Here is a 24,097-nt window from a genome sequence, read left to right as displayed (position 1 = left end):
TTTCACTTTCAACATTTTGAACACATACACTCTTTAGAACTTTGCCCAGGCATACTTTTGAGCGTTCTAGGGAAGCAAAGATGAGCTATTGGCATAGGAAACCTAGCTAGTGAGTGAAGGCAGCTAACTGTCTTAGTGGTACTATGTTTTTCCTTGGAGGAACAACACAAAAACACAGACATTTTCTTGAAGCAATAGCTTGCTTTCTCTATGTCAAAAAAAAAAAAAAAAGAAAAAAAATCCTGAAAGAAACATTCACTGCTTGCTATGTAAGTTCCAAAAAGCGAAGAGAAAAATGCCATGCTCCTTCTGTAGAAAAGGAATATTTTTAGTAAATTAACAGAACCTCACCTCACATTTTAGATTTGTTAGACTACATGATTGACCAAAGTTACCACTGACACTGTGATTATGGGAATAACCCTCCCCCGCAACTTACAGATCTGTTTCACAGGATAATCCCGCCTATACAACATTTGCATTCTGTGTGGGTGGTTTTCTACACTGCGGGTATCCAGAGACTGGCAAGTGTCCCTCCCTATGCATAGCTCTTACAAATGTCACGTGCAGCACTATCTGCTTTGGTAAGAAACTGATTCCAAAGTTCAGATACTCTTCATTGCCATGTGAGTTGGACCTTTCTCCCCTACCTCAGGGGAAGATCAGATAGCTTCCCAGGGCATGACACAGCGTGTGATTCTTCATCCCTTCACCTACTCCTGTCTTTAGCAGTCACCTGAGGCCTGGGTATTTTTGTCTTTTACCCCAGAATGCCTGGATGATGACAATATTTCCTGCATCTTCCTGAAAGTTAAAAATACTGGAAAGATCATCTGGAGAGATAGCTCAGCAGTTAAGAGCACTGAGTGTTCTTTCAGAAGATCTGGGTTCGATTCCCAGCACACGCAAGGCAGTTTACTACCGTCTGTAACTCCAGGATCCAACACCTTCACACAGACACATATGCAGCCAAAACATCAATGTGCATAAAATAAAAAATAAGCAAATTATTAAAACAATCCTGGAAAGCCTTGCTTAAAAAAATCAGAGACTAGTCAGTGGACTATTATGACTGTTATTATGACCTAGATTTATTAGATCACGAGACAAATTTCATCCCCTGAAAAAAAAGTAGATGCTTGGGAAGACTCAGGTTCTTAGAGTCCAAAACAGAGCATAGAGCACACTCATGGTTTCAGAAATTGAAAGCCAGGTTCAGATTCAAAAAACAATCACTGATCACCAAAAAAATATGACAGTGACAGAGCTCCTCCACTGAAGTCAGAGTGGCCTGAGGGACTTTGAGAGTCGGGTGGCTCTCACTGAAAATGGGCTAACCAGACAGTGTCCATGACACTCACACCATGCGATGAGGAGTGAGGTGCTGCCCCCACCCTACCCCCTGGAATACTAGAACCAGGCTCTGCCTCCATTTAGATCACACTGAGAGTATTCCCTTTTGGAATTTGTCTTGCAAAGGTTCTTCTGGAGCCTAAGGCACTGAAGTTATCTAAGAATGTTCTCTCCCACACCACCCGAATCTTGAGTCTAGAGTGTCCGTGGGAAGGTGGTACTTCTTGCCCCTTACCGTTCACCTCACAGCCCTGCAGCTCCAGCCGAAGGGTGGGTCTATTATAGGATTTTGTTGGGTGTATCCTAATGTATCTAGCCACAATCGGTGGGTCAAGTCGATTCTCTTTTATTGTAGAGCCATCTGAATTGCCAGTAAAATACTAGAGGGAGAGAGAAAACCATTAATAACAATTCTCTAAACACTGACCATATATTTTTTTAAAAGTCCCATCTAACAAGTTTTGTAAGGTTCCTTTATAGAAATGGGATCAATTTAATTTGGTTTGAAAAACTAATTGTGGCTATGTCTACTTCGAGGAAGCTATTGCTGATGCTCTTTTTCCTGTTCTTCCTGCTATGTAGAAACTCTGGACTATGCATAAAAGAAGAAAAGAAAGATGGAAAGATGGCATGAAAAAAACAGACTACCCAAGCCTCTCAGGAATCAAAGAATAACATGGTGCTGCCCCCCCCCGGGGGGGGGTTTGCTTACTTTGTATGTTCCAGTCTTATAGGTGAAAAAAACTACAACTCTCCTTAGATAACTGTTGTAAACCATCCAACTATCACAGGAAAACAAACACCCAGATACAAGCCAAGCATAGAGGCAATGGCGATAATGAAAGGGTTAGACTTTGAGGCTCCTGGGACAAAAGTGGTACAAGAACCATCCTAGGAGCTCCAGACTCTTCCCATTAAGAAGCCCTCAGCTGTGTCAGGAGAAACCAGTGTGGAACTCTATATCTACTCAGCAGCCAAGAGAAGCAATGACTCCTAAGGTGTCCAGGGAGAGCCTGGACTCTGACCCTACCTGGCGGTCATCACGCTGTGCCCCACCCCCCCTTTCCCTCACAGAGAAGTATCGTAAAACGTCCAGTTAAAACAGAAGCGAAGAGTAATCTGCAAGACTGAGCACAATTGAAACAACAGAAGAAAATTAATAAAGGAATTGGCACTTGGAAATGATTGAAAAACAAATGGACAAATCTGCAGCAGGCCTGATCTAAAAGTAAAAGAGAAAAATGATGATAGCAGAGATTACATAAGCAACATTGCTACAGACTCTGACTCTCCGATGTCAGGAGGATCGGAGGACAACTAGTATTAGACCCTACACACATACATGACCAGCAACTTAAAGGAAAAGGGCAATTCATATTTTAAATGCCACACAAAGTATCATAAATCACCTAATATGAAATAGACTAGTCAGATAACCTCCAAACAGCTAATGAAAAACACTGAATTTAAAACTTCTCACAAAGAGCTTTTCAGGTCCTGATTTACATAAAGTACCAAGCACACGGTAAAGTGATTTACATAAAGTACCAAGCACAAGGTAAAGTGATTTACATAAAGTACCAAGCACAAGGTAAAGTGATTTACATAAAGTACCAAGCACAAGGTAAAGTGATTTACATAAAGTACCAAAAGAAACAGACTCGAGGTGTTTGTGCAATCATGGCAGACAGGCTCTCTGTGTTTGGATATTATTCTTGGGGGAGGAGCCTGGGAATGAGGAATGATCTAGGCATCTTGTCTGGGCTCATGGAATACCAGACGGGAGTCTGTAAGTCATCTGGCATGTCCTCTAAGGTGGCCAGAGAAGGACAGTGCCTCAGAGCATCACTGGATGTCCACAATCACCGTAAATCAAGGTGTGTGAGATTCAGAACAAAGTAAAAGGTGATAGGAAAATCAAAACCCTTTGCAGACACAAGCAGTTCCTAGCATAGGGGCTGTGTTGAACAAGGGTGGACACTGCGCTGAATAGTGTCTGCCAATCTGTTTTGAAGTGGTACTTGCTTCAATGTTTTTCTTTCAAGTTCTGCAGAGATTTGAAGATTGTTTTATTGTACAGACCTATCATCATACTATCATTTTCACTTCCTAAGACCCTTAGAAAGCCATTCACTTTTCTAACTCCCTGAAATGTAATTTGAAAGGCTACTGCTATGGAAAACCCAGCGTGAGCCTTAAGACTTAGTAGAAATGAGTGCTCAAACCATCACGCTCTTCCCGCTCTTCCCTCTGAAGATCTGCCAGTTGGTTTGGTCAGAGCTGTAAGCCACTTGGAACTCCGTGGTAAAGCAGGACTTTAGGTAGTGTTTAGCACCTTGGGTTTGTATCCCAGTGACTACAACTTCCCTCTGCATGTCCACCTGCAACACAGTCAAGCGAGTAAACAGAACCATCCTTGTTAGTGAGTCACACCTTACCGTAACTCAAGCTATAATCAGCTTTCTTTAGCATTGGGGAATACCCAAGGTCTTAGTAAATTCATTAAGTGTCGAGGTACAGCCCACAGTTGAGCAAAGTACATCTGAACTTGAATGTTAGTGTGGGCACTGACTAGCTGTGCTGCACTTTGGGAAAGCAGTTGACACCTTTGTTGTGGGGGTTTCTTTCATAGACTGAAAATTACTTGACCCATCTCTCAGTGTCAATTATGAGAAAGCAACCACTGAGAACAGTAACTACATCTACTCGTGGCTGTTTCCTTCATTGCCATTTCAAGAAACAACTAAACCCACGACCAGTGTTGTCATCATCGTAACCAATATTATGAGGTTAGTTAGACGTACCTGGATCCAAGGTTTAATGGGAAAGTCTAATGCAGATTTTTCTATACTCCAAGCATTGTATGAACCAGCATTGTTTAATCGTGCTAATCTGGGCTCCCAATAAGCTAAATTCAAAAGAAGAAAAAGGGAATTTGTGAATTAATTTATTTTTGAAAAAAAAAAAAGTCTTGTTGTATATATAGACCAGGCAGGACTAAAGTTCACTGTCTTTCTGCCTCAACCATATACTACCATGTCTGGCTTGAAGAATTCTCCCCACCCTCAATAGAAAACTACCAACTTCTCAAATAAGTTTAGTACATCAGAGAACCAGACCCTTATGCTATAGTTAGGAGACCAGGCAGGTGACATGAACATTGGCTGCCAAGCTAGTCCTCAGTGATGAAACCTTGGCTTCAAGCCATGTTTAGTCAGTTGTAAGCCATCATCCACCCTTTCTAGCTCATAGGTCATGTTTGTGTTTTCTCAGTTATGTTGATATGGCTACTGCCGAGTGTGCCTACCAAACAGGAAGACTTGGGAGGAATATGTGGGAACCTCATTATTCTTTTGATGACAGCCTCTAGATCTCAGGAAGCGATTTGAGGCAGAAGGAAAAAAATTTAAGAGATACTTTGATCATAATGTTTCTTGACTTGATGAATGGCTAGCATAAACATTGAGACCCTCTTCCTTAGATGAAAGAACCTTGTGAATCTTGTTGGAGGTTTTGTGTGTGAGTCAATGTAGGTAAGATAAATGGAGTTTGGGATATAATTACAAGGTCATAAGATAAAGCTATTTATTCCCTGTCAATTCCCTGTAGAGCTACTGGGCTGCCTAGGTGGATATATCAGCAAAGTTGAGTTCTTGATTTTCCCTAGACCAGGCCCTTTGGGAACAATTCACATCACAAGAATTGGAAATGATAAATGTATGAATAGGATTTTTGCTCCTGAAATATTTCTTCTTCCTCTTCCAGAGGAACCCTATAAATGGGGTTGTTTCATTAAGCTATAGCAGACGAAAGCCTAGAGAGAGGAATTGGCTCATAGATGACTGTCATGCATAGCTTTATGAGTTGCATACTGAGACTGTAGGCATGGCTGGTCACAGGCTATGATGTCCATACTTACTCAGATATTCCGAAGCCTTGATCTGTGAATCAGATATGACACCAGTGCTTAGTCCCATTGGCATCTTACACTCTAGGAAAAAACAAAAACAAATATTTTTTGCTCAGAAAATACATATGACAAGTAAAACCTCATTGTCTAGAGATTATTTCCATTTACCATCCATGATAATGACTCTAATATACCCAGTTAGAAAGAGATAAACACTCAGCAAGACTGGTGCTTATCTGAATAGTAACTAACACAGCGGAAAATAACTGGAGTCTTTAAAACAGTATGTTTAAGCTGATGTCCATCTGGTTGGATATTAAAGCAAACTATTTACATTAAGGACTATTACTCATAAAAATGCACTCTTGGCCATTGACCTGGAGAGTACAATGCTATTTACATCTTGCTCAAGGAAAGAAATACCAGATAATGGGTACCTGGATGTGAGCACTGTAGTTGGTAGTCGACAGATGCTTGGCAAGAACTGCTAATGAGTGGAGAGATTACTGCCTGTTACTGCAGAATTCTGATTACTCTTTCTGCTCTACTCTAGGAACTTAGAGATTTTCTTATGTATATTTTCCCATGGATCACAAATTAGGAGGAAGGGCACTTTCTATTGGTTCCCCAGTCATGGAATATTTGACCTATTTGTTAGGGTTGTAGAGATAATAGTTATGTTTTTAATGGTCAGAAATAAAGCCCGTCTTCACATTTTCACACTTCCAGATTACTTTCAATCTGGAAGTTGGAAATAGTCTAGTACTAGGCACTCCCTCACCCGTAAACAACATAAAAGTGATACCTTTGTCTATGATGAGAAATGGCGTTTGCATGCCAGCTACCTGGTTTTCTCCAACCTCTGTGTCTAGGAGCCACCAGCCAGGCTTGGATGCCTTCATTTCAAGAGTTTTAAATGAACCTAAAATAGAGAGTAAAGGACAAAATTACAAACTCAATGGTTAACAAGTTAGTATTGTGATGGAGCTCTCTATGAATCTTGAAGTCCCTGTATTCCATGCATAGGAAACTTTAATTAAGAATGGTGCGTTTCTCTTGAGGTCGTTACAGATGAAAATGAACCCAACAGCAGCTACAGCACCAGCACCCACAAATCATCAAAACTAGGGTGGGGAGGTACACAGTCAGGAGAATGCTTGCCTAGAATTCACGAACTTTGACCAAGAACCCTATAAACTGGGCACCTTAGTATATGCTGCTAATCAAAGTGCTCATAGGAGGAGGCAGAAGGATCAGGAGTTCAAAGCCATCTGTTACTGTATGGGGATACAGGAGACTATTTTGAGCAAATAAACCATCAAGCAGACAAATAAAAAAATGCTAAAAATAAATAACTCAGACATTAAAAAAAATCTACCAGCTCCCCCTAAAAAGGAATTTTTATTTATCTGTACTGTTACGAGTTACCCCATACACAATTTAAGTACAGTTTCAAGTTTCAAAATTACTCAACTTTATGGCTATTAAATATGTTTTCTTTCTCTCTTCTTCTATGTTAATATGTAAGGAATAAAAATATCCTTCCCTTATGGTTTCAAATACTCTTAAAAGTGTACATACTTGGGTAAAAATGTATATAAATTGTTTCAGAAAAAATGAAAGTGTTTCTAAAACTTCTGCTTATTCATACTGACACTTGATGTCTACTCTGCCAATTGACCCTATGCTTAAATTCTGTTGATATAATTTAGGACCAGGTCCCTGACTGTGAGTAAAACTTAACAATGGATGACTATCCATCTCAAACACAGTGAGCAAGATTTCTCCTTTTCTTGTGAAAATATGGGCTGAATTTGGTGGTCCATCCTGTGTCTGAAGTTAAACAGAACATCGTTTTCTATATTTCTTAGAAAGTGGCATGGAAGAACCAAACAAGAAGCCATTTTTCTGTCTTCTTAGTAAAATGGACCCATCTGGACTTCCATTTTCACATACAAGATCAACTCACACAATAACTTCCTCCTTGTCAACATATGAGACCAATTTACACAGTGACTTCCTTTATGCCCACATATGAGATCAATTCACACAGTGACTTCCTCCATATTCACATATGAGGCCAATTCACACGACTATCTCCATGTCCATATATGAGACCAATTCACACAGTGACTTCCTCACCTTAACTCCTGCAAAGAGATGGCCTTTCACTCGTCCCTCAGACCTTGAAAGAGATGCTCTCCTCCCCAAGGCCTCTGCCTATCCAAAGCCTCTGAGAGTAAAGTCTCAGTAGATGTGCATCCTATCTAGTGTCTTGGGTCTTCAGTGGCATCTTGCCCTCATAACCCCTTTCACTAACAGAGCTCCCTGGAAACAACTTAGGGACACAACAACAAAACCTTCACTGATGACTGCCGTTTGTTTAGATCTACACTAAACTAACCCTCCTACTTTCACATGCAAAGCTCTAAATACCCCATCAGCTCTTATAGTCATTAAAAGATTCTTTCCCTCCAGAGTTACGGATCTGTTTAAGCTTATGATTCCCAGAGTCACTTCCTCAGAAAGTCAGGGGGAAGGTTTCAGAAGTGGATTACAAGAATCCAGAAGAGCTCAATTTAAGTTTCTAATCAACCTCCCAACAGCCACTGTTTTTTTTTTGTTGTTGTTTTGTTTTGTTTTTTCCTGTGCCTTGGTGACTTATCTTGTCATGTACTTAAATCTAATTCTAGAGACACAGGAGAAACTGCATGGGACACAGAATCTCTGTAGAACCAAGTGAGCTCACAAGTCTGTCCTGCGAGGTGCCTACACACAGCTCATAGAAGATGTTTTGTGTTCTGTATACAGCATGGAAACAGAGCTTTGCCTCGGGATCTAGATCTTCTCTTCTGATTCCTTAAATGGTAGATGTACAAAGAGAGAAAGAGAGATGGTGCCCTATCTCGCTTACAGGTGCCCCATCTCGCTGTTCCTTAGCAGGGACCTCTTCCATCACTCAGATATTTACCAGGTAGAAGGGGCCAGACCCCTAACTGGTGCTGTTTGGTCCTATTATCCAGCAGGGTCTGGCCATGGAAGTGAACCACATGAATATCTCGGGAGCTGCCCATGTTCAGCAGGTGTAGCCTCACCCACTCTTGCTCGTACATTCTCAGGCCAGGCAGGTTGTAGATCATCCCATTAATTGCTGAAAGGAAAGAAAGTTGTAATCAATTAAAAACTTGTCTCACAAGGAGGAGTCAGGTAGGTTCCCCCATCACCACCCATCTTCCTCATTGTCGGGTATTTCTAGTCCTACCCAGATATAGAAAGAGTTCTTGGCAGTTCCATAGAACCAATAAGAGGCTGAGTTAGAACTTCCAACACCTGCAAAAGTATGATTCAGCTCCATTTCAAAACAGCTTTTGTCTCTCTCCCCCTAGATTTTGTCCTTCTCTTACTTAAGGCTTTGCCCATTTGCCCTTCACACTGATAGTATAAATGTTCATTTGCTGCAGAAGAATGAGAAAGGGTGGATAATGCAAAGCCCTAGGGTGAGAGTAAATGACAGGTTCAGTGTGTCACACTCTCCTTGTAGAGACGGCTCCTCTACCTACCTCTCAGGTTAGAGTCTAAGTCTCAGGTAGTGCAATGTTGTATCTACATTCCTTTAGTGAATAGGTGGATTGTGTTTTGTTTTGTTTTGCCTGGAACTCACTTTTTAGCCCAAGGTGACCTTGAGCTCAAGGACTTCTTGATTTCTCCTTGGCCATACTACCACTGTTTGCCTCTGTGTGTGTGTGTCTGTGTGTGTCTGTGTCTGTGTGTGTCTGGGAGTATGTAGTATGTTTATGTGTGGTGTATGTCTGTGTGCATGTGGTGTGTGTGTATGTGTTTGTGGTGTATGTGTGTGTGTGGTGTATGTCTGTGTGTCTTTGTGTGTGTGGTGTGTGTGTGTGTATGTGTGTGTGTGTGTGGTGTATGTCTGTGTATGTTTAAAGCACCTGATACAATCTTAATTGTCTTAAAAATATAACACAAAAAGGTTAATGATAAATCTTGTTGCTACCAAAAACTGAAACATAAGCAAGGGAAGAAATATTTTCTTCAAGAGTTCGCTGTAGGATTTTGGAAACCGGTTAAGAAAACTTTTGGAAGGAAAGGAGTTGAAATCATTTTGGCACTTGTGAAATCACACTAAGTGTGGGAACGCCTACCTACACACCTGGGCACCAGCCCTCAACCCCGTGCTTCAGTTTCTATTAAAGAATCAGATGTTGTCAGAGGTGATAATTGTGTGGGTATTGTTGGACGGCTGCACCAGGATATGGGAGTGAGGACTTTAAACAGAAGTACTCAATGAACATTTGATAGATGGAGCTGAATGACAGGATTTGTTCATTTATTCATATATCTCCTGAGCACATGCTACAAAAGCCAGGCAGAGGCTGAGGACTCTAGAGATCTGTTTGTCACATAGCCTGATAAATACTGTAGGTTGGAATTGCATAGAGCCCATGAATTATGAAGCATGTATTGAGTACTGAAGCTGTACTAAATGAATTTGACTTTTTGAGAAAATCAGGAAGTATTTCTTGGAGGGCATAGCTGAGAGACAAGCCTGTCTGACTCTGCAGTCTGCGCTTTCTTACTAGGCTGAGGGGACTTCTAAAGGGTGCATGCCCTGCTCATGTGAGCAAGCACCAGGTCTGAGAGGCCTAGAGGGGAGGGGGAGGGGAGGGGAGGGGGAGGGGAGGGGAGGGGGAGGGGAGGGGAGGGGGAGGGGAGGGGAGGGGGAGGGGAGGGGAGGGGGAGGGGAGGGGAGTGGAGGGGGAAGGGAGGGGAGGAGCAAGAAAACACTATTTGTAGTCTAATAGCTGTCTGAATCAACTGTATTCTATTTAACAGAATTTTTTGACATTTGAATTTTTAAAATCTTTAAATGTTTTCCTGAAAAGTAGACTTCATCCTTCGTGGGTGGGATTTTTACAACAAATCATTGTTTGCCTGCTTGTATCTCAAAGTATTTTTACAGGTGACATTATTGGAATTCTCCCAGAAGTAGTGTCAAATACAGAAGTGTGTCTTAAGTGTGTCACCGATACAGGGCTACCTAGCCTCAATGGTTGGCCAGAGGTGGCATCTAATGCTTGTTATAAAAATATCTTGACCAGTATTTGTTTGTTTATGTATTTATTTATTCTTTGAGACAGGTCTCACCGAGTTGCTCAGGCTAGTCTTCAACTTTCAACCCTCCCACCTCAGCCTCCAGAGTGTTGGGATTTTAGGCACTTGCAAGTTTTTTCTCCCCCAATATTCTGACAGACTCATTACCTAAAGCACAAGTCCTCAGTAATCAGAAGTTTCAGGACAACTATCTCCATTTTCAAACTGTGAAAATAGGCCTTTTTCACTTGCTTTTAAATTTATGTGTGCATGCATGTGTGCATGCATGTGTGCATGCATGTGTGTGTGTATGCGTGTGCATGTGCCCAAATGGCTGTGATCTGTATGTGTAGATAAGAGGCCACCCTTTGGGAATCTGTCCTTTCCTCCCATCACACAAGTTTGGGATAGTGGTCCTTGGGTTTGGGGGAGTGGTCCTTGGGTTTGGAAGCAAGTGTTCTTTGCTGAGCCGGCCTAGCATCTACCTGTCTTTATTTTCTTCTGATTTCTAGCTGTTGCTGTTTTGACTGTGCACTAAGCCCTTCGTTCAGCCTTTTTCTAAAACTGTTTTGTAATTAACCTGCCAATTTACAGGCCACAGGCAGATCAGGACGGGGCAGATCAAAGGACTTCTGAACCGATACTTTTCCTAGTGTGACCTCCTAAGGGCCGGCTGTCTTGCCAGTGTCCCGTTATGTGGCTACTCAACTTCCTAGTTCCTTAAATTCTCAGGCCACCTGGCATAGGTGCTGCCTGCAACTGCGGAGAGATGGGCCTCCAAGAGCCACTCTGATTTCAGAAGAGACACACATGTGATCATGTCTTCGAGTCAATACTCACATTTTTAGAGAAAAAGAAACAAGGTCATTAGTGTCATAAAGAGTGATGCCATGCTCATTCCAATGTATGCTGCTATCTGGGGCACAGTGCCCACTTTCTTGTTGGTTTGTCTGGCAGTAGCCCATGTGTGCTATCCTGCACTCTCTCAATCATCTTTAGCAGGGTTTCCTACCAGCCAAATCCTGACTTTAGGATGCTGACTTTAGGAATCAGGCTTAGTTGATGCTCCTGACTCCTCAGGAACACCTAAGGTCTAATCTTGTGAAGACCTAAGTGCAGGAACCGCTATGACCTGGTGCGCTTTTATCAGAGAGTAGATGGAAAGACAGGAAAAAATACCGTAAAACTCGTGGGAATTTTTCTCTTCTGGGGATTCAATTCTCCATGACCCTTTGGACTTTTCATAGTACCAGCTCTTCTTCTCATCAAAGACCATGAAGAGTAAGACAAACTCTCTCATGTCCATAGGCAGGTTGCTCTCCCTGTGAAGTGTTCCTTTCCGGCAGATCAGAATTGGGCCGATCAAACCTGAGTGGATGTCCCTCTCCTGGAGGAAAAGAAGAGCAAACTGCAAACACTTTCCTTTCACCTGGATCTTCTTTTCTCGTCTGACAATCACAGCTCTCACTTAACAGAAAAATCTCATTTTAGAGGCTCCCATCTTGATGATCAGTAAAGACTAAAACTGGGTAGTGATCCTTTATCTGAGGAAGAATAATAACATTGACAACCAAATGGATACCGTTTATTGAGTAACGATACTGTGTTAAAGGCTTTGTCTGTAGTAGCTTATTTATCTAAGCCTGACAACTATCCTAAATGACAAATGTCAGTGCATTCATTGACCATGTATTTACCAATTTCTCCCCTTTCCGTCTCCCACCTTCTTTCTCTCTATTTTGGAACTGGGAACTGGACTGATTTTCATTCCCAGCCTCTTGTAAATTTTTCAGGATAGGGTCTCACTAAATTGCTCACATCGTCCTTGCGTACACTCTGAGCCAGTTTCATAGCCTCCCAAGTAGCCGGAATCACAGATCGTGGCCCCCATGCACACCCTCTATCTTATTTTAACTTTAGAACCTGCGGTTACAAGGGTAAATTGTTCTCCTAGTGCCTCTGTAGTGATAGAATGAGTATTTACATCTACGCCTAGAAGAGCACCCACATAGACACGTCGGGGTGGGTGTTTCTCAGTGGCAAATATTTGCTGAGCATATAGGAGACCTTGGGTTTGGTGCTCAGCGTTGAAAAAAACACACGAAACAACAGCAACATCAACAAATGAATAGGAAACCGAGTCTGTGCGCTTTTTACTACTGGAAAAATGAATCTCTTTCTCTTCACTGAAACACACATGTGCATTTACTACATGAAGCATGTAGTTTTGAACATTGTGTATGCTGTGGAAAGATAAGTGAAGATCCTTAAATTGTCAGTGACCAGGCTATAAAAGCTTATCAGGACTGTTCAAAAAGAATGTCAAGGCATTCGTCTACACCCGGAGGGGGGCTCTCTCTGTCTCTGTCTCTCGCTGTGTGTGTGTGTTAAGTGGGAAATTGCATCCTCTATGACAGAGAGGCACAGTGGGTGGGTGGCCAGGACTTGTTCCCCTCACCTTTGCCTGAGGCTAACTCAGCCTGTTCTGTGCTGTGTCTGGCCCTGGATCCCATGATTGGTGCCTTTCCCCAGGAGCCCCATGTTCAGTGGGGCCCCACATAGAGACAAGCATGGTATTTCTTGTGGCACTGAGTTCAGGAGGCTCTTGGGAACTCCTCTGCCCTTGACATGGGCTCTGTTTCCTTGTTAGTTGAGCAGCCCTTCACATGAGGTTGGGGGCTTCACTAGGCCTGTGATGGCTTTGATTCCTTCACCTGCTTCCAAAAAGTATAGACCTCTGGTATACCGACCCTGGTAGAAATCAGCCTAAACCACTCATCCAGGGGCAAAGTGGAAGCCCAGATTCCTTGTCTTAGCATAGAAATCTGTGTTTGAGGGCCAATCTGAACCTTGGCTGCCTTTTCCCAGGTAGAGGGCTCTGTGTTTTGTTGGCTGTGAACCTGGGGAGAGTCCTCAGCCACCTCTTGTCGGGGTGTCTCACTGTGCAAAGGCCTTTGTGTCTCATGGTGAAGGGCAGCTGAGCGTACAGTAGGCACTGCACGGATGCTGGCTTCCCTCTGGCTTTCCTAGGCGCTGAAGGCCAGCCAAGAGGGCAGGGGGATTGGCACAGCTGGCCATGATCAACACAGTTTGTCTAGAGAAACAAGTTATTCCCACCTTCCTGTGGGAGCTGTTTGGGGGTGGAATGTGCCTGGATTATTTCTCTGGGGACACCGCGGCCTCCTCCCTGTGTCCTTATTTAACACAGAACAGGGTTGACTTATTATCAAAATACAAAAAAATCCTTTATTAGCAAAGGCTACTCATGAAGTAACAAATTGAATCTCCTTCTGGCTTAATGGGAGCAGGAAAAACTTTGCTCCTTAAACTCCCAAACCCAGCCTGTGATCTGTGCCCAGTTGGCTCAGTCCTTCCCTGGCCTTCTCCCGACCCCCTGCATTCCCCCAAAGCCTGGCTTAAGACTAAACTACTTTAAAATTGTTAATGATCTCTGTAATCACGCCTCATTTATGTAATCCTCATGATGTCCATTGGATGAACGCTTTTCTCTGCGCCCTTTCTGATGAACTGCATGGAGAATCCCTGGTGTTGGCAGCTATACTAGGGATGGCAGCCCTTTCTTGTGCCCCATAAAAAGCAGGAGAGACTTTTTTTGGTGTGTGGTGGTGGTGGTGTCTCAGGGTATGTTAGGTTTTAAGGCAGGCTTTCTTTGTGTAGCCCCGGCTGTTCTGGAACTCACTCTGTAGGCCAGGCTGACCTCAAACTCAGATCCACCTGCCTCTGCCTCCCGAGTGCTGAGATTAAAGGCCTGTGCCCCCACTGCCCAGTTCCCAGGAGAGACTTTTAACAAGAAATGGGTAACTATGGTTCTATGACGAGGGAGACATTAGAACTTGAAACCTACCACATTCACTGCAGAATAGTAGGCCCAAGCCCGGCAGGCAGAACCAGGGTTCTCTGGCCCTGAGCGCTTGGTGGCATGCCATACATAGGTGTAACTGCTATTGGGCTGGACAGCATCATCTTCCTGAAACCATTCAGGAGATTCATCTTCGTAAGTCTTCCCCTCTGAGGATTTTTCATAGGAAAGTCCGTGAGCATGAAGAGAATATGGTCTGGATGCCAAATTTTTAAATCGAACCTAGAGAAAACAAAACAAAAATCAAACAGTGACCTACAAATGTATTAACATACCAAGAAACAGAAAACCAAAACCACAATGCTACAGGCTGTGATAGGCAGTTATGATATCAGAGCTAGGGTATACTGGGTGCCTATAATTGCAAATTAATTTATGCATATTACTTGATCTATTTTTATCAATGATCACATGAGTTAGGACCTGAGCAACTCACCCTAGAAACACAAAATGTGTTCTTAGGCTCAAGCTAAGCTACTGTAAGTTACTTCTCTAATGGTTTGAAGTGTCCATTCCAGACTCGTGTTGGGAGCTTGTTTGGTCGTGGGACTTCAGGATGGTGATTATGCCATAAGAGTTCTGGACAACAGATAAATAGGATGGCAGATTCATAATCTGATCATATTGGAAGGTGGTGAAAACCAGTGGGTTGGACCTAGATGAAGAAAGAGGCTCTCTGGGGCACACCCTTGATGTGCATACCATCTGCTTGGTCCCTTTTTATTGTCTGTTTCCAGGACTCCACAAGAAAAGCAGCTATGCCTCACCTCATGCTCCCTGCCATGATACTCTGCCTCGACACAACCCCACAGAGATGGAGGACAGGTAACTATAAACCGAAAGCACTAAACCCACAAGCCAAAAGAAACCATTCCTTTTAAATAGTTCCTCTTGTATATTTTGTTACAGCAACAAAGATCTAACATACCCACAAGTGAGATTTGAACCCAAATAAGGTACAGTATTTGATTGTCATAAGCTTTTAGATTTCTGGTGAAGAGAGACAGACATGAGTGAACCCAAAGCATGACTCTGGATATAACAGGAGCTATGCACAGAGTGTGAGTGGGTTTGGGAGGGCCTGCCTTGGAAACACAGCTGCCAGCTGAATGTTTAGGAGAATTTGGAAGAACCCATGGAAAGGTTCGCAGGAAAAATGGGATTGGCCTTTGTAGAATGGACAAATCAGAAGACGGTCATTTCAGGTTCCCAAAAGAGCAGAATGATGTCTGCAAGGGAAAGCCTGCGTGTGGCTAGGTTGGGAAATGCAGAGATGGACTAAGACCCCTGGTGACAGATGAGACTAGGCATAGAGTCATCATCAGGCTCATGGGGGGAATCTTCTGGTTGCTTTCCTCTGTCACTTCTAGTGACCAATCACTCGACAAAACTTCCTATGTCTTCAGGGAATGTATAGAGCCATTAAGAGACTTATATCTTACTGTTGTTTTGTGCCCCCCAAACCATGTGTTGATGATGGCTTAGTCACTAGCCTGTGACACTTTGGGAGGTAAAACCTTTGGATGTGGGGCAAAGTCCTTAATAGAAGGAAGATAAGGTACTTGGAGCATGCCTTGAAGCGATCTCAGGACACTGGCACCTCCCTTTCTTTCTCTTTAAGTTCTAGCCGCCTTAAAGGAGGCAACCATCTTGTACTGCCTCCATGGAGGACCCAAAGCAAAGGAGTCAAGCAGCCACGGATGAAATCATGGGCTAAATGTTTTTTCTCTTCCTTGGATTCTTATCTCAGATGTTTTAGCACAGCAACAGAAAGATGACTAAAACAGATTTCCATTGTCTTTTATGATTGGTTGGTCTTTGATGTGTTGGAGTTCAAGGACAGGGTCTTACATATCACATGTTAAGTGGTTACTCTACCTGCTGAGCCATCTCCCCACCCTCTGTGTGCTCTTTGAAAAAGAGCAAATGGTTATTTTGCAATAACCATTTGGACAATTTGGCAAACACACTAGTAAAAGGTTATGTTTTTGGACACAGAATGGTTTGCTTTGGATCCACAGCATGTTCTCATGTGTTTTGTTTTGTTTGTTGTTATTATTTTGTTTGTTTGGTATGTGAGAGGTGAGGTAGGATGGGAGAAATAAACTCTTTTATGACGTAACAGGCTAAAAAATTTTCCATCTTGTCTTAGCTGAAGCCATCTTTGGTTTCTAACCTCTGCCTTGAAAAGTCCTGTGGGAAAACACCCAACATTGCTCTAGAAACTCATGGTCAAACAGCTTCAGCTAACTGCATATTCCTAGCTTCTGTTTTACTGCTTGCTTGCTTCCTTCTGCAACTGCCAACCAGGATGTAGTTTTTCTATGCTCTTTGTCTTTAAAAACTCTCTATAATATGCATTCTGTGGGGCTGCTCTGTGAAAGTATTTCTCTCTAGGCAGCCGCTGGCCTGCTTGATAAAGACTTCCAATTTGAATTCTGGTTGTGCAGATATCCCATAACAATAAAAATAAGCTATTGTCTGGGAACTGGATACAGGATTTTGAAAGTAATCAATGACTAAGTCTGCTAAGATACTTAAGAAACCGTCTCACTCATTTAGGGCAAAGAGACATTTTTACTCTGCTTCCTAGTTTCCTTTCATTTCACTATCTTGTCTCTTAAGAAAGAATAGGGACATTTTTATAAATCAATGCTATTGCTGTCCCCACCTCAGCCATGGGATACTGTTGACTCATTTTCCATGTTAGCTCAAAACAGGCTGGCTTCAGCTAGATATTTCAGTGCTATTTCTTCCAGATTAAATCATGTTTGCTGTTAAAAAAAAAAAAAAGTATAAGAGCTTTTCTGTAGCTCAAAAATTGTCAAATAGCCAAGCAGTCTTGGTGGGCAAAGAGCGCAATTATTTGTTAATTCTGAAGCCAATCACCTATAGTTTTGTTGCCTCCATCTTAGCAACGTTTGGTACTTGTGGCACGTTCCCTGGAGATCTAGCGGGTCCGGATGGTGACTTACTTGGATCACATCATCCACTTCAGCCCGGATCACAGGACCGAGAATGCCGAGGTGCTCCTCGTATTCTGCCCGAGGATCACGACTTGTGAACGTGCTATCAAGGTATTTTCTGAAAACGACTTTCTTGTATGTGGTGTCCTTTGGAGTGTGGCCTGTGTCTTCATGATCCATTTCACTTAAATGACAGCAATAGCATTCATTTAAAAGAAGAAATTTAAAAGTGTTGGAAAAATTTACAAGGGATAGTTCAGTCATTCAGGGTACCCAGGTTTGGTTCCCAGCACCCACTTTGGGACATTAAACCACTTGTAACTCCAGTTCTAGTTATTAATATAATATAATATAATATAATATAATGGATATTCTGGCATTTGGAGTGCCAGGCACACACATGGCTCACATACATACATGCAGATACTCATACATTCATATAAAATAAAAACAAAGAAATTGAAAAGAACTTAAGAAGTAATCTGCTTGGTAGAATAGAATATTTAGTAACCATTTCACCAATTAGCTAGTAAATATATGTAAATGGAAACACAGGTGACTACATGTGTTTTAATTTTCCGCTCAAATATATTTTCTTAGGTAAGACTTCTAGGATCTTTTGGGCTATGTCAAGTCTCATTTATTAAACATACATAGTATTACTATAGTCCACACAGTAAATTCCTTTAACAGTCCTATAGTATTTCTACAGTATGTATAATAATTTGATGGATAAGTGGCCTTTTACCTTAAGAGTGGCTATTCTGAGTTTTGATTTTGCTAAAGCATAATCATCCCCAAGATTTTAGACACTGCTCTCTGAGCAAGGATTTTCATGATAGGACTCTCAAGATACAGGTACAAAATATAAATGGACAGACAGGATACCACAGACTTCCACAGTAATGATTCATGTTTTGCCTGGGTGTTATCTAAAGCATAGAAGCTAATATTGGAAATGGCAAAGGAAATATCGCTGGAGGGTCAGACTATATAAAGTATAACTTGTTCACCATCATCCCAGAAGAAATGTTATAGGTGATTTTCATAACAGTGGTGACACAGAATGAGAGTGTAAAGAGAAAACTAGGCAAACCTTTGTGCAAACTCTGCGTAATCCCAGGATATTTCTTCAGCTGCAATATAGTAGAATTTTTTGTTTCCACCATGGCCGCGGAGGTACCATGCTGCAATAGTGTCAGGATTTCTGGAGGAATTGACATCTGTCCTAGTGTCTGTTCTGTAGGGGTCATTATAGGTTACAAAGTCGTCCTCGGCATAATCTTCATCTATTCTCTCTAGCTCCTCACTTGGAACCATCTCCACGTCTTCTCCATCCACTCTACTGAGACCTACTACAACAAGAGGGTTAAATTTCCTTGACAAAGAAGTGTTAGTGAGTGTGGGAGATGGTAAAGGAGGTGGTATGTGAGTGAGATCTGGATGAGGAAGAGTCTGATTCAGTTCTGGAAGCGATGAAGCCTGACCAGAATCTGGAGGGTAGGATGCTTGATCAGGGTCTGCAGAGGATGCTTTGTGCCCGTGATTAAGAGCAGGGTTTGTCTGGATGAGGTCTGGAGAAAGGGTCACTTGACCAAGGTCTGGGGATAGGATTATCTCATTAAAATCTGGTGAGAGGGTCAAGAGACTGAGGTCGGGGGAAAGGGTCACCTGACTATTGTCTGAAGAGAGCGGCAGCTGATCCAAGTCTGGGGAAAGGACTGTCTGACCAAAATCAGGAGAGAGAGTCAGTAGGTCTGTGGAGGAGGTCTCCTGGTTTTGGTCTGAGGAGAGAGGTACCTGACTCAGGTCTAGGAAGTAATTCTGGTTGTCTTCAGGAAAAAGAGGCACTTGACCCAGATTTGGGGAAGAGGTCTTCTGGTTATCAGGAGAAAGGGGCATCTGACCCAGGTCTGGGGAGGAGGTCTTCTGGTTATCATCTGGAGAAAGGGGCATCTGACCCAGGTCTGGGGAGGAGGTCTTCTGGTTATCATCTGGAGAAAGGGGCATCTGACCCAGGTCTGGGGAGAAGGTCTTCTGGTTATCATCTGGAGAAAGGGGCATCTGACCCAGGTCTGGGGAGGAGGTTTTCTGGTTATCATCTGGAGAAAGGGGCATCTGACCCAGGTCTGGGGAGGAGGTCTTCTGGTTATCATCTGGAGAAAGGGGCATCTGACCCAGGTCTGGGGAGGAGGTCTTCTGGTTATCATCTGGAGAAAGGGGCATCTGACCCAGGTCTGGGGAGGTCTTTTGGTTGTCTTCTGGAGAAAGGGGCACCTGACCCAGGTCTGGGGAGGAGGTCTTCTGGTTGTCATCTGGAGAAAGGGGCACCTGACCCAGGTCTGGGGAGGTCATCTTCTGGTTGTCATCTGGAGAAAGGGGCACCTGAGCAAGTTCTGGGGAAGTCTTCTGGTTGTCATCTGGAGAAAGGGGCACCTGACCCAGGTCTGGGGAGGAGGTCTTCTGATTGTCATCTGGAGAAAGGAGCAACTGATCCAGGTCTGGGTAAATAATTGTCTGATCCAATTCTGGAGAGATGGTAAAGAGGCTTAAGTCTGAGGAAGGGATTGCTTGGTCATCATCTGAAGAGAAAGATGACTTCTGACTTTGGTCTGGAAAGAAAGATGTTTGACCAATGTCATCAGGGTAAAAGTCATGACTTAGGTCATAATCAAGCCCCTGACTGAGCTCTGGCGGAGAGGATCTGTAGCTAGGATCTGTGGTAGAGTGTGTTTGATCAGGATCTTGGGCAGGAAATGTTGGAGAGTGTTCCTCTGGGGGCACTGACTGATAAAGATCTAAAGAAGAGCTCATCTGCTCCGTGTCATTTGATGAGTACTGATTATAGTCAGGAAGTGACCTGTCCGTACTCATTGAAGGGGAGGTCTGGTTCAGGTCTGGAGAAAGAGCTGTTTCATTGAACTTGTGGAGTAACAGTGAGTGATTAAGTAGTCTCCTGTCTGAAAATGGGTGATGGTTATCTCCTCTCAAAGGGTCAAAGCCCCTTGGAGATAGAGGACTGTGTAGTGCAAGCTTCTTATTTTTCTTCTTCTTCCGTGTCCTGATGAATAACTGTCTTTTCTGAAAACCACTGTTTTCTTCCTCCTGTCTTACATGTGGAGATTTATGTCTAACTTTAGAAAATGTTGGGAGGTCACTTGGCTTTCTTGTTGTGTTTGTGTGAGAGGTGCTCTCTCCCCAAGGCACTGTGATATTCTGATTTTGAGGACTGTTTGTCAGCTTATTTACATCGGTGTCTTCACCATTTGGTGCTATTATTTCATAACTACCCTTTTCAGAAGCCACACGCCATCGTCTATTCAGAAATTTGGATGAGATCTTTTGCTTTAAGGGTATCAACTCGCTAGGAATGTCCTCCTCAGACTTCATTCCGGAATAAGTATTCTTTGGGTTTGAATGCCTCCCAGTTTTACCAGCTGGTGCTTTCATCCAGGAGAACCTGTGCTTCATCATGTGGGGTCTTCCTGTCTTGATGGTTTTAGGTTTATCTTGTTCTCGATTCCCAGATCCTTTTGGACCAAGAGGAAGTAGGTATACCACTGTGATGTTTGACTGTGGATTTTTCATATCATTTTCATGATATGAGCTGGAACGATGCTCTGTAGAAGAGTTGAGGATGAAGTTCTCATCTAAGCCAATGAGGTTTCTAAGGAGGGTACCAGCCACGGTGGCTCCTAAGCCAGGAAGTGTTCTTTGAAAGTCTTTGAGGTTATTATTGATGATTTTACTAAGGCTTCTTGAAGAGTTTGAGTCAAAAATTCTGTCTGTGCTTGGAGATATGAACTCAGAGCTGTTCTCCAGAGCGAGAGCAGTGAGATTGAACTCATTTTCCTCTGGATTCAATGATGAGTTTTTGAATGACCTAATTCCTAATGATGACGCCAGTAAGTACTGGTAATCATAATCTTCGTTGTCTATGCCAAATTCATTTTCTAAGGAATCATGAATTCTCCGAGTTGTCATGGATGTAGGTGTAGGAGGTTCATAAATCTCATATGAGTCGTCATTGTCATAATCCCGGTTACACTTAACATCTCTGAATCTCAGTCTTAGGTTTCTGCGTTTTGGATTGGAATTCATGGTGGTCAACATCCAAGTTCCTTCATAAGAGACAGAGAAGAGAAGGCTGAAAGCTCAGAAAAAGTTACAAAAACAGGAGGATCTGTTGGGGAAAAAATTTTTAGTGAATTTTAACCAGAGGTAGCCACATGTGAACTATGGTCCAGGCTGGTCTATGAGTGGTAAATTCCTGAGCCTTGGTGACATAAAAGAAAAAACAGGAATAAGGTATTTAGAAATTTTTAAAAAGTGTAACTTGATATTGTTTTGGCATCACAAGGTCACAAGGTCACAAGATCAGTGTACATATAGGCTAGGGTATTTATGATCTGTGGAGATTAAGGAGAAAAATAGACCTTCATTTTGGATTGTTCAAGAGTCACTGTTTTAGAAAATATCAATAAAAAGGGACAGGGGTTGATGATAAAATAGATCTTGAAATCATGACTATCTTCTTAGTTGTACAATTTGCCTAAGACTCGGAGTTTGGGAGATGATGATGAGATTGTCTTTTCACACAAAAGGGATATTTAAGTATTTCTAGGAAATGACATACATGGGGACAGAGTGAGTTTGAGTCACATTGAAAGTGAATTACTGACACACTAAGGATGATCTGGGACATCTCCAGTGGGAACTGCATGTTGAGTGCTAAGCACTTGGCATATCTTACAGCTAGGAGCTGATGCAACTCTGTAAAGCCCTGGCCTGCTTTTCAGATGAGTGACTTAAGCCTTAGTGAGGGTGAGTAACCTGTCTAAAGTTGCAAAAACACTGAGTGGCAGACAGTGGTTTGAACTTGGGTCTTATATGCCAATGTGGTCTCTTAGACAGCCTCTAAGGCTTATTTAATGATTATTCACCAGAGGGTGGAATGGTCTCTGCTAAGAATTAAAAAGTGGATCTGGGGAGATGGTTCAGCTGCCACAAGGACCTAAGTTTGATCCCTAGAATCCATGTCATTTTGTTTTGTTTTTAAGAGCTAGGCATGGTAGCCCATGTTTGTAAAGACAGCTCCCAGGTGTGTGTGTGTGTGTGTGTGTGTGTGTGTGTGTGTGTGTGTGTAGGGGGGCGCACTGGAGAGATGGCTTGGTGGTTAAGATCATTGACTATTCTTACAGAGGTCCTGAGTTCAGTTCCCAGCAACCACATGGTGACTCACAACCATCTATAATGGGATCCGATGCCCTCTTCTGTGGTGTCTGAAGTCAGCTGCAGTATACTCATATACATAAAATAAATACATCTAAACAAACAGCTCCAGGGAAGTGTACATAGGTGTGACCTTGGGATTAGTAGACACTATACCCTAGTTGGCAAATTCTATGCTAGTGCTTTATCAAAAGGTGGACAAGACCTGAGAAATGACATCAAAGGTTGTTTTCATGGCTAATATCTTTATGCTGCTTCTCATAGTTACATTTATCTTTTCTGCCATGGTATGTCTTTACTACCCAGTTGTTCCAGGGATGTGCAAGCTAATCTCCCAACCATAAACAACAAGAATCAGTGTAAGGCAAGCCTGCAGGGGTCCCAGAGACACACCAGGAGTGGTGGTGATTTAGAGAGCTCAGCAGACCTTTTCCACCTGAGATCCCATGAGCGAGCTCTCCCAGTATCCACACTCTTACTCACCAACATTATCCATTGTGACTGTCACAGATTCACCACGCATGGGGAACAGGGTCAAGGTGTCCTCGTGCCTCCTCCCATAGATGAATGAGTGCCCAGTGAAGTGGATGGTCAAGATATCATCATGAGTTCCCACACTGCAGAAGTGCCACTGGACAGTGTCATCAAAACAGAATCCCAGAGTGGAAATGCTCTCAGGCACGTAGCCGTTGATAGCTGAAGGAGGAATAGCTGTCAAATGCCAGGCCTGTACAACAAGAGGACCCACATCTAATGATCTCCAGGTCCCTGTGTTCATTTGGTGGCATCAAAATGGTGATTATTAAAGATAAGCTTTATAACGTCTAACAATGTGTGAGCAGGTCATAGGCCACATTCAGCTTTGTCAGTGATGGCCGAGTGGAAAAAGTCAGGATGAAGACAAGCCTTTCGTGCATGTTGATTTAGTTAATCATTCACCAAGCAGATATAAATTGATTTAAATTGTTCAAGATGCATCTACTGGAAGGACACGTCTAGGTATAATAACTCTATCTTCTTGGCATAGTAGATATGAGTAAAATGGATGTCACACAAAGAAGCCTACTTAGTGCATTTGTCATTGAGACCTAATATCTGTTAGATAGCCTACAGTTGACCTAACAGTTTCCATTCAAGTACTGAGCTCATATATTTTAATTTCTATTAAAGGAAGACCAATTTAGGTAACATTTTAATTTGCATATGTGCTGAGGGTGATGATCCCATTAAGATACAATTCATTTGAGGGCACAATCTATACACACAGGTCATCATTGTGACCAGTCCTAGTATGATGCTTGGTACTAAAATAAAAAAGATTTTAAGTGACTATGTACCAAATTCATGTAGAGTTGCTGAAGGTGTGTGCTACTAGCTTCTACATCATTCCAGGTGCTATGCTTAATGGCCTAATGTGATGGACTGGCTACAAGTGGCTACTAAGATGTAGGTGGACTCCACAGACATGAGCTTTAAGGATCAAATAAATACATATTCTTCTGCAAACACGTGTCATGGTTTGAATATGCTTGGCCCAGGGAGTGGTGCTATTTGGAGGTGTGGCCTTGTTGGAGTAGGTGTGTCACTGTGGGTGTGGGCTTTAAGACCCTCACCCTAGCTGCCTGGAAGTCAGTATTCTACTAGCAG

At 42.7% G+C, this 24,097-nt stretch overlaps 1 protein-coding gene across 1 annotated transcript in view; it reads right to left on the bottom strand.

Annotated features, from left to right (window-relative positions):
• Nucleotides 1-24,097, bottom strand: part of F5 (coagulation factor V) — a 69,158-nt gene that overhangs the window by 6,197 nt on the left and 38,864 nt on the right. Inside the window, exons 12-22 of the mRNA XM_085842554.1 lie at nt 22,934-23,146; nt 18,315-21,339; nt 17,228-17,402; nt 14,238-14,474; nt 11,552-11,759; nt 8,235-8,414; nt 6,069-6,185; nt 5,273-5,344; nt 4,158-4,261; nt 3,579-3,734; nt 1,589-1,733 (exon numbers count right to left, since the gene is read on the bottom strand). Coding sequence (XP_085698680.1) covers nt 1,589-1,733; nt 3,579-3,734; nt 4,158-4,261; nt 5,273-5,344; nt 6,069-6,185; nt 8,235-8,414; nt 11,552-11,759; nt 14,238-14,474; nt 17,228-17,402; nt 18,315-21,339; nt 22,934-23,146 — 4,632 coding nt within the window. The remainder of the gene's footprint in view (nt 1-1,588; nt 1,734-3,578; nt 3,735-4,157; nt 4,262-5,272; nt 5,345-6,068; nt 6,186-8,234; nt 8,415-11,551; nt 11,760-14,237; nt 14,475-17,227; nt 17,403-18,314; nt 21,340-22,933; nt 23,147-24,097) is intronic.

Source organism: Mus caroli, unplaced genomic scaffold, assembly GCF_978045245.1.
Source record: "Mus caroli unplaced genomic scaffold, Mus_caroli_1 scaffold_1, whole genome shotgun sequence".
NCBI lineage: Eukaryota > Metazoa > Chordata > Mammalia > Rodentia > Muridae > Mus > Mus caroli.
This window is presented reverse-complemented; position numbering and strand designations above follow the sequence as displayed.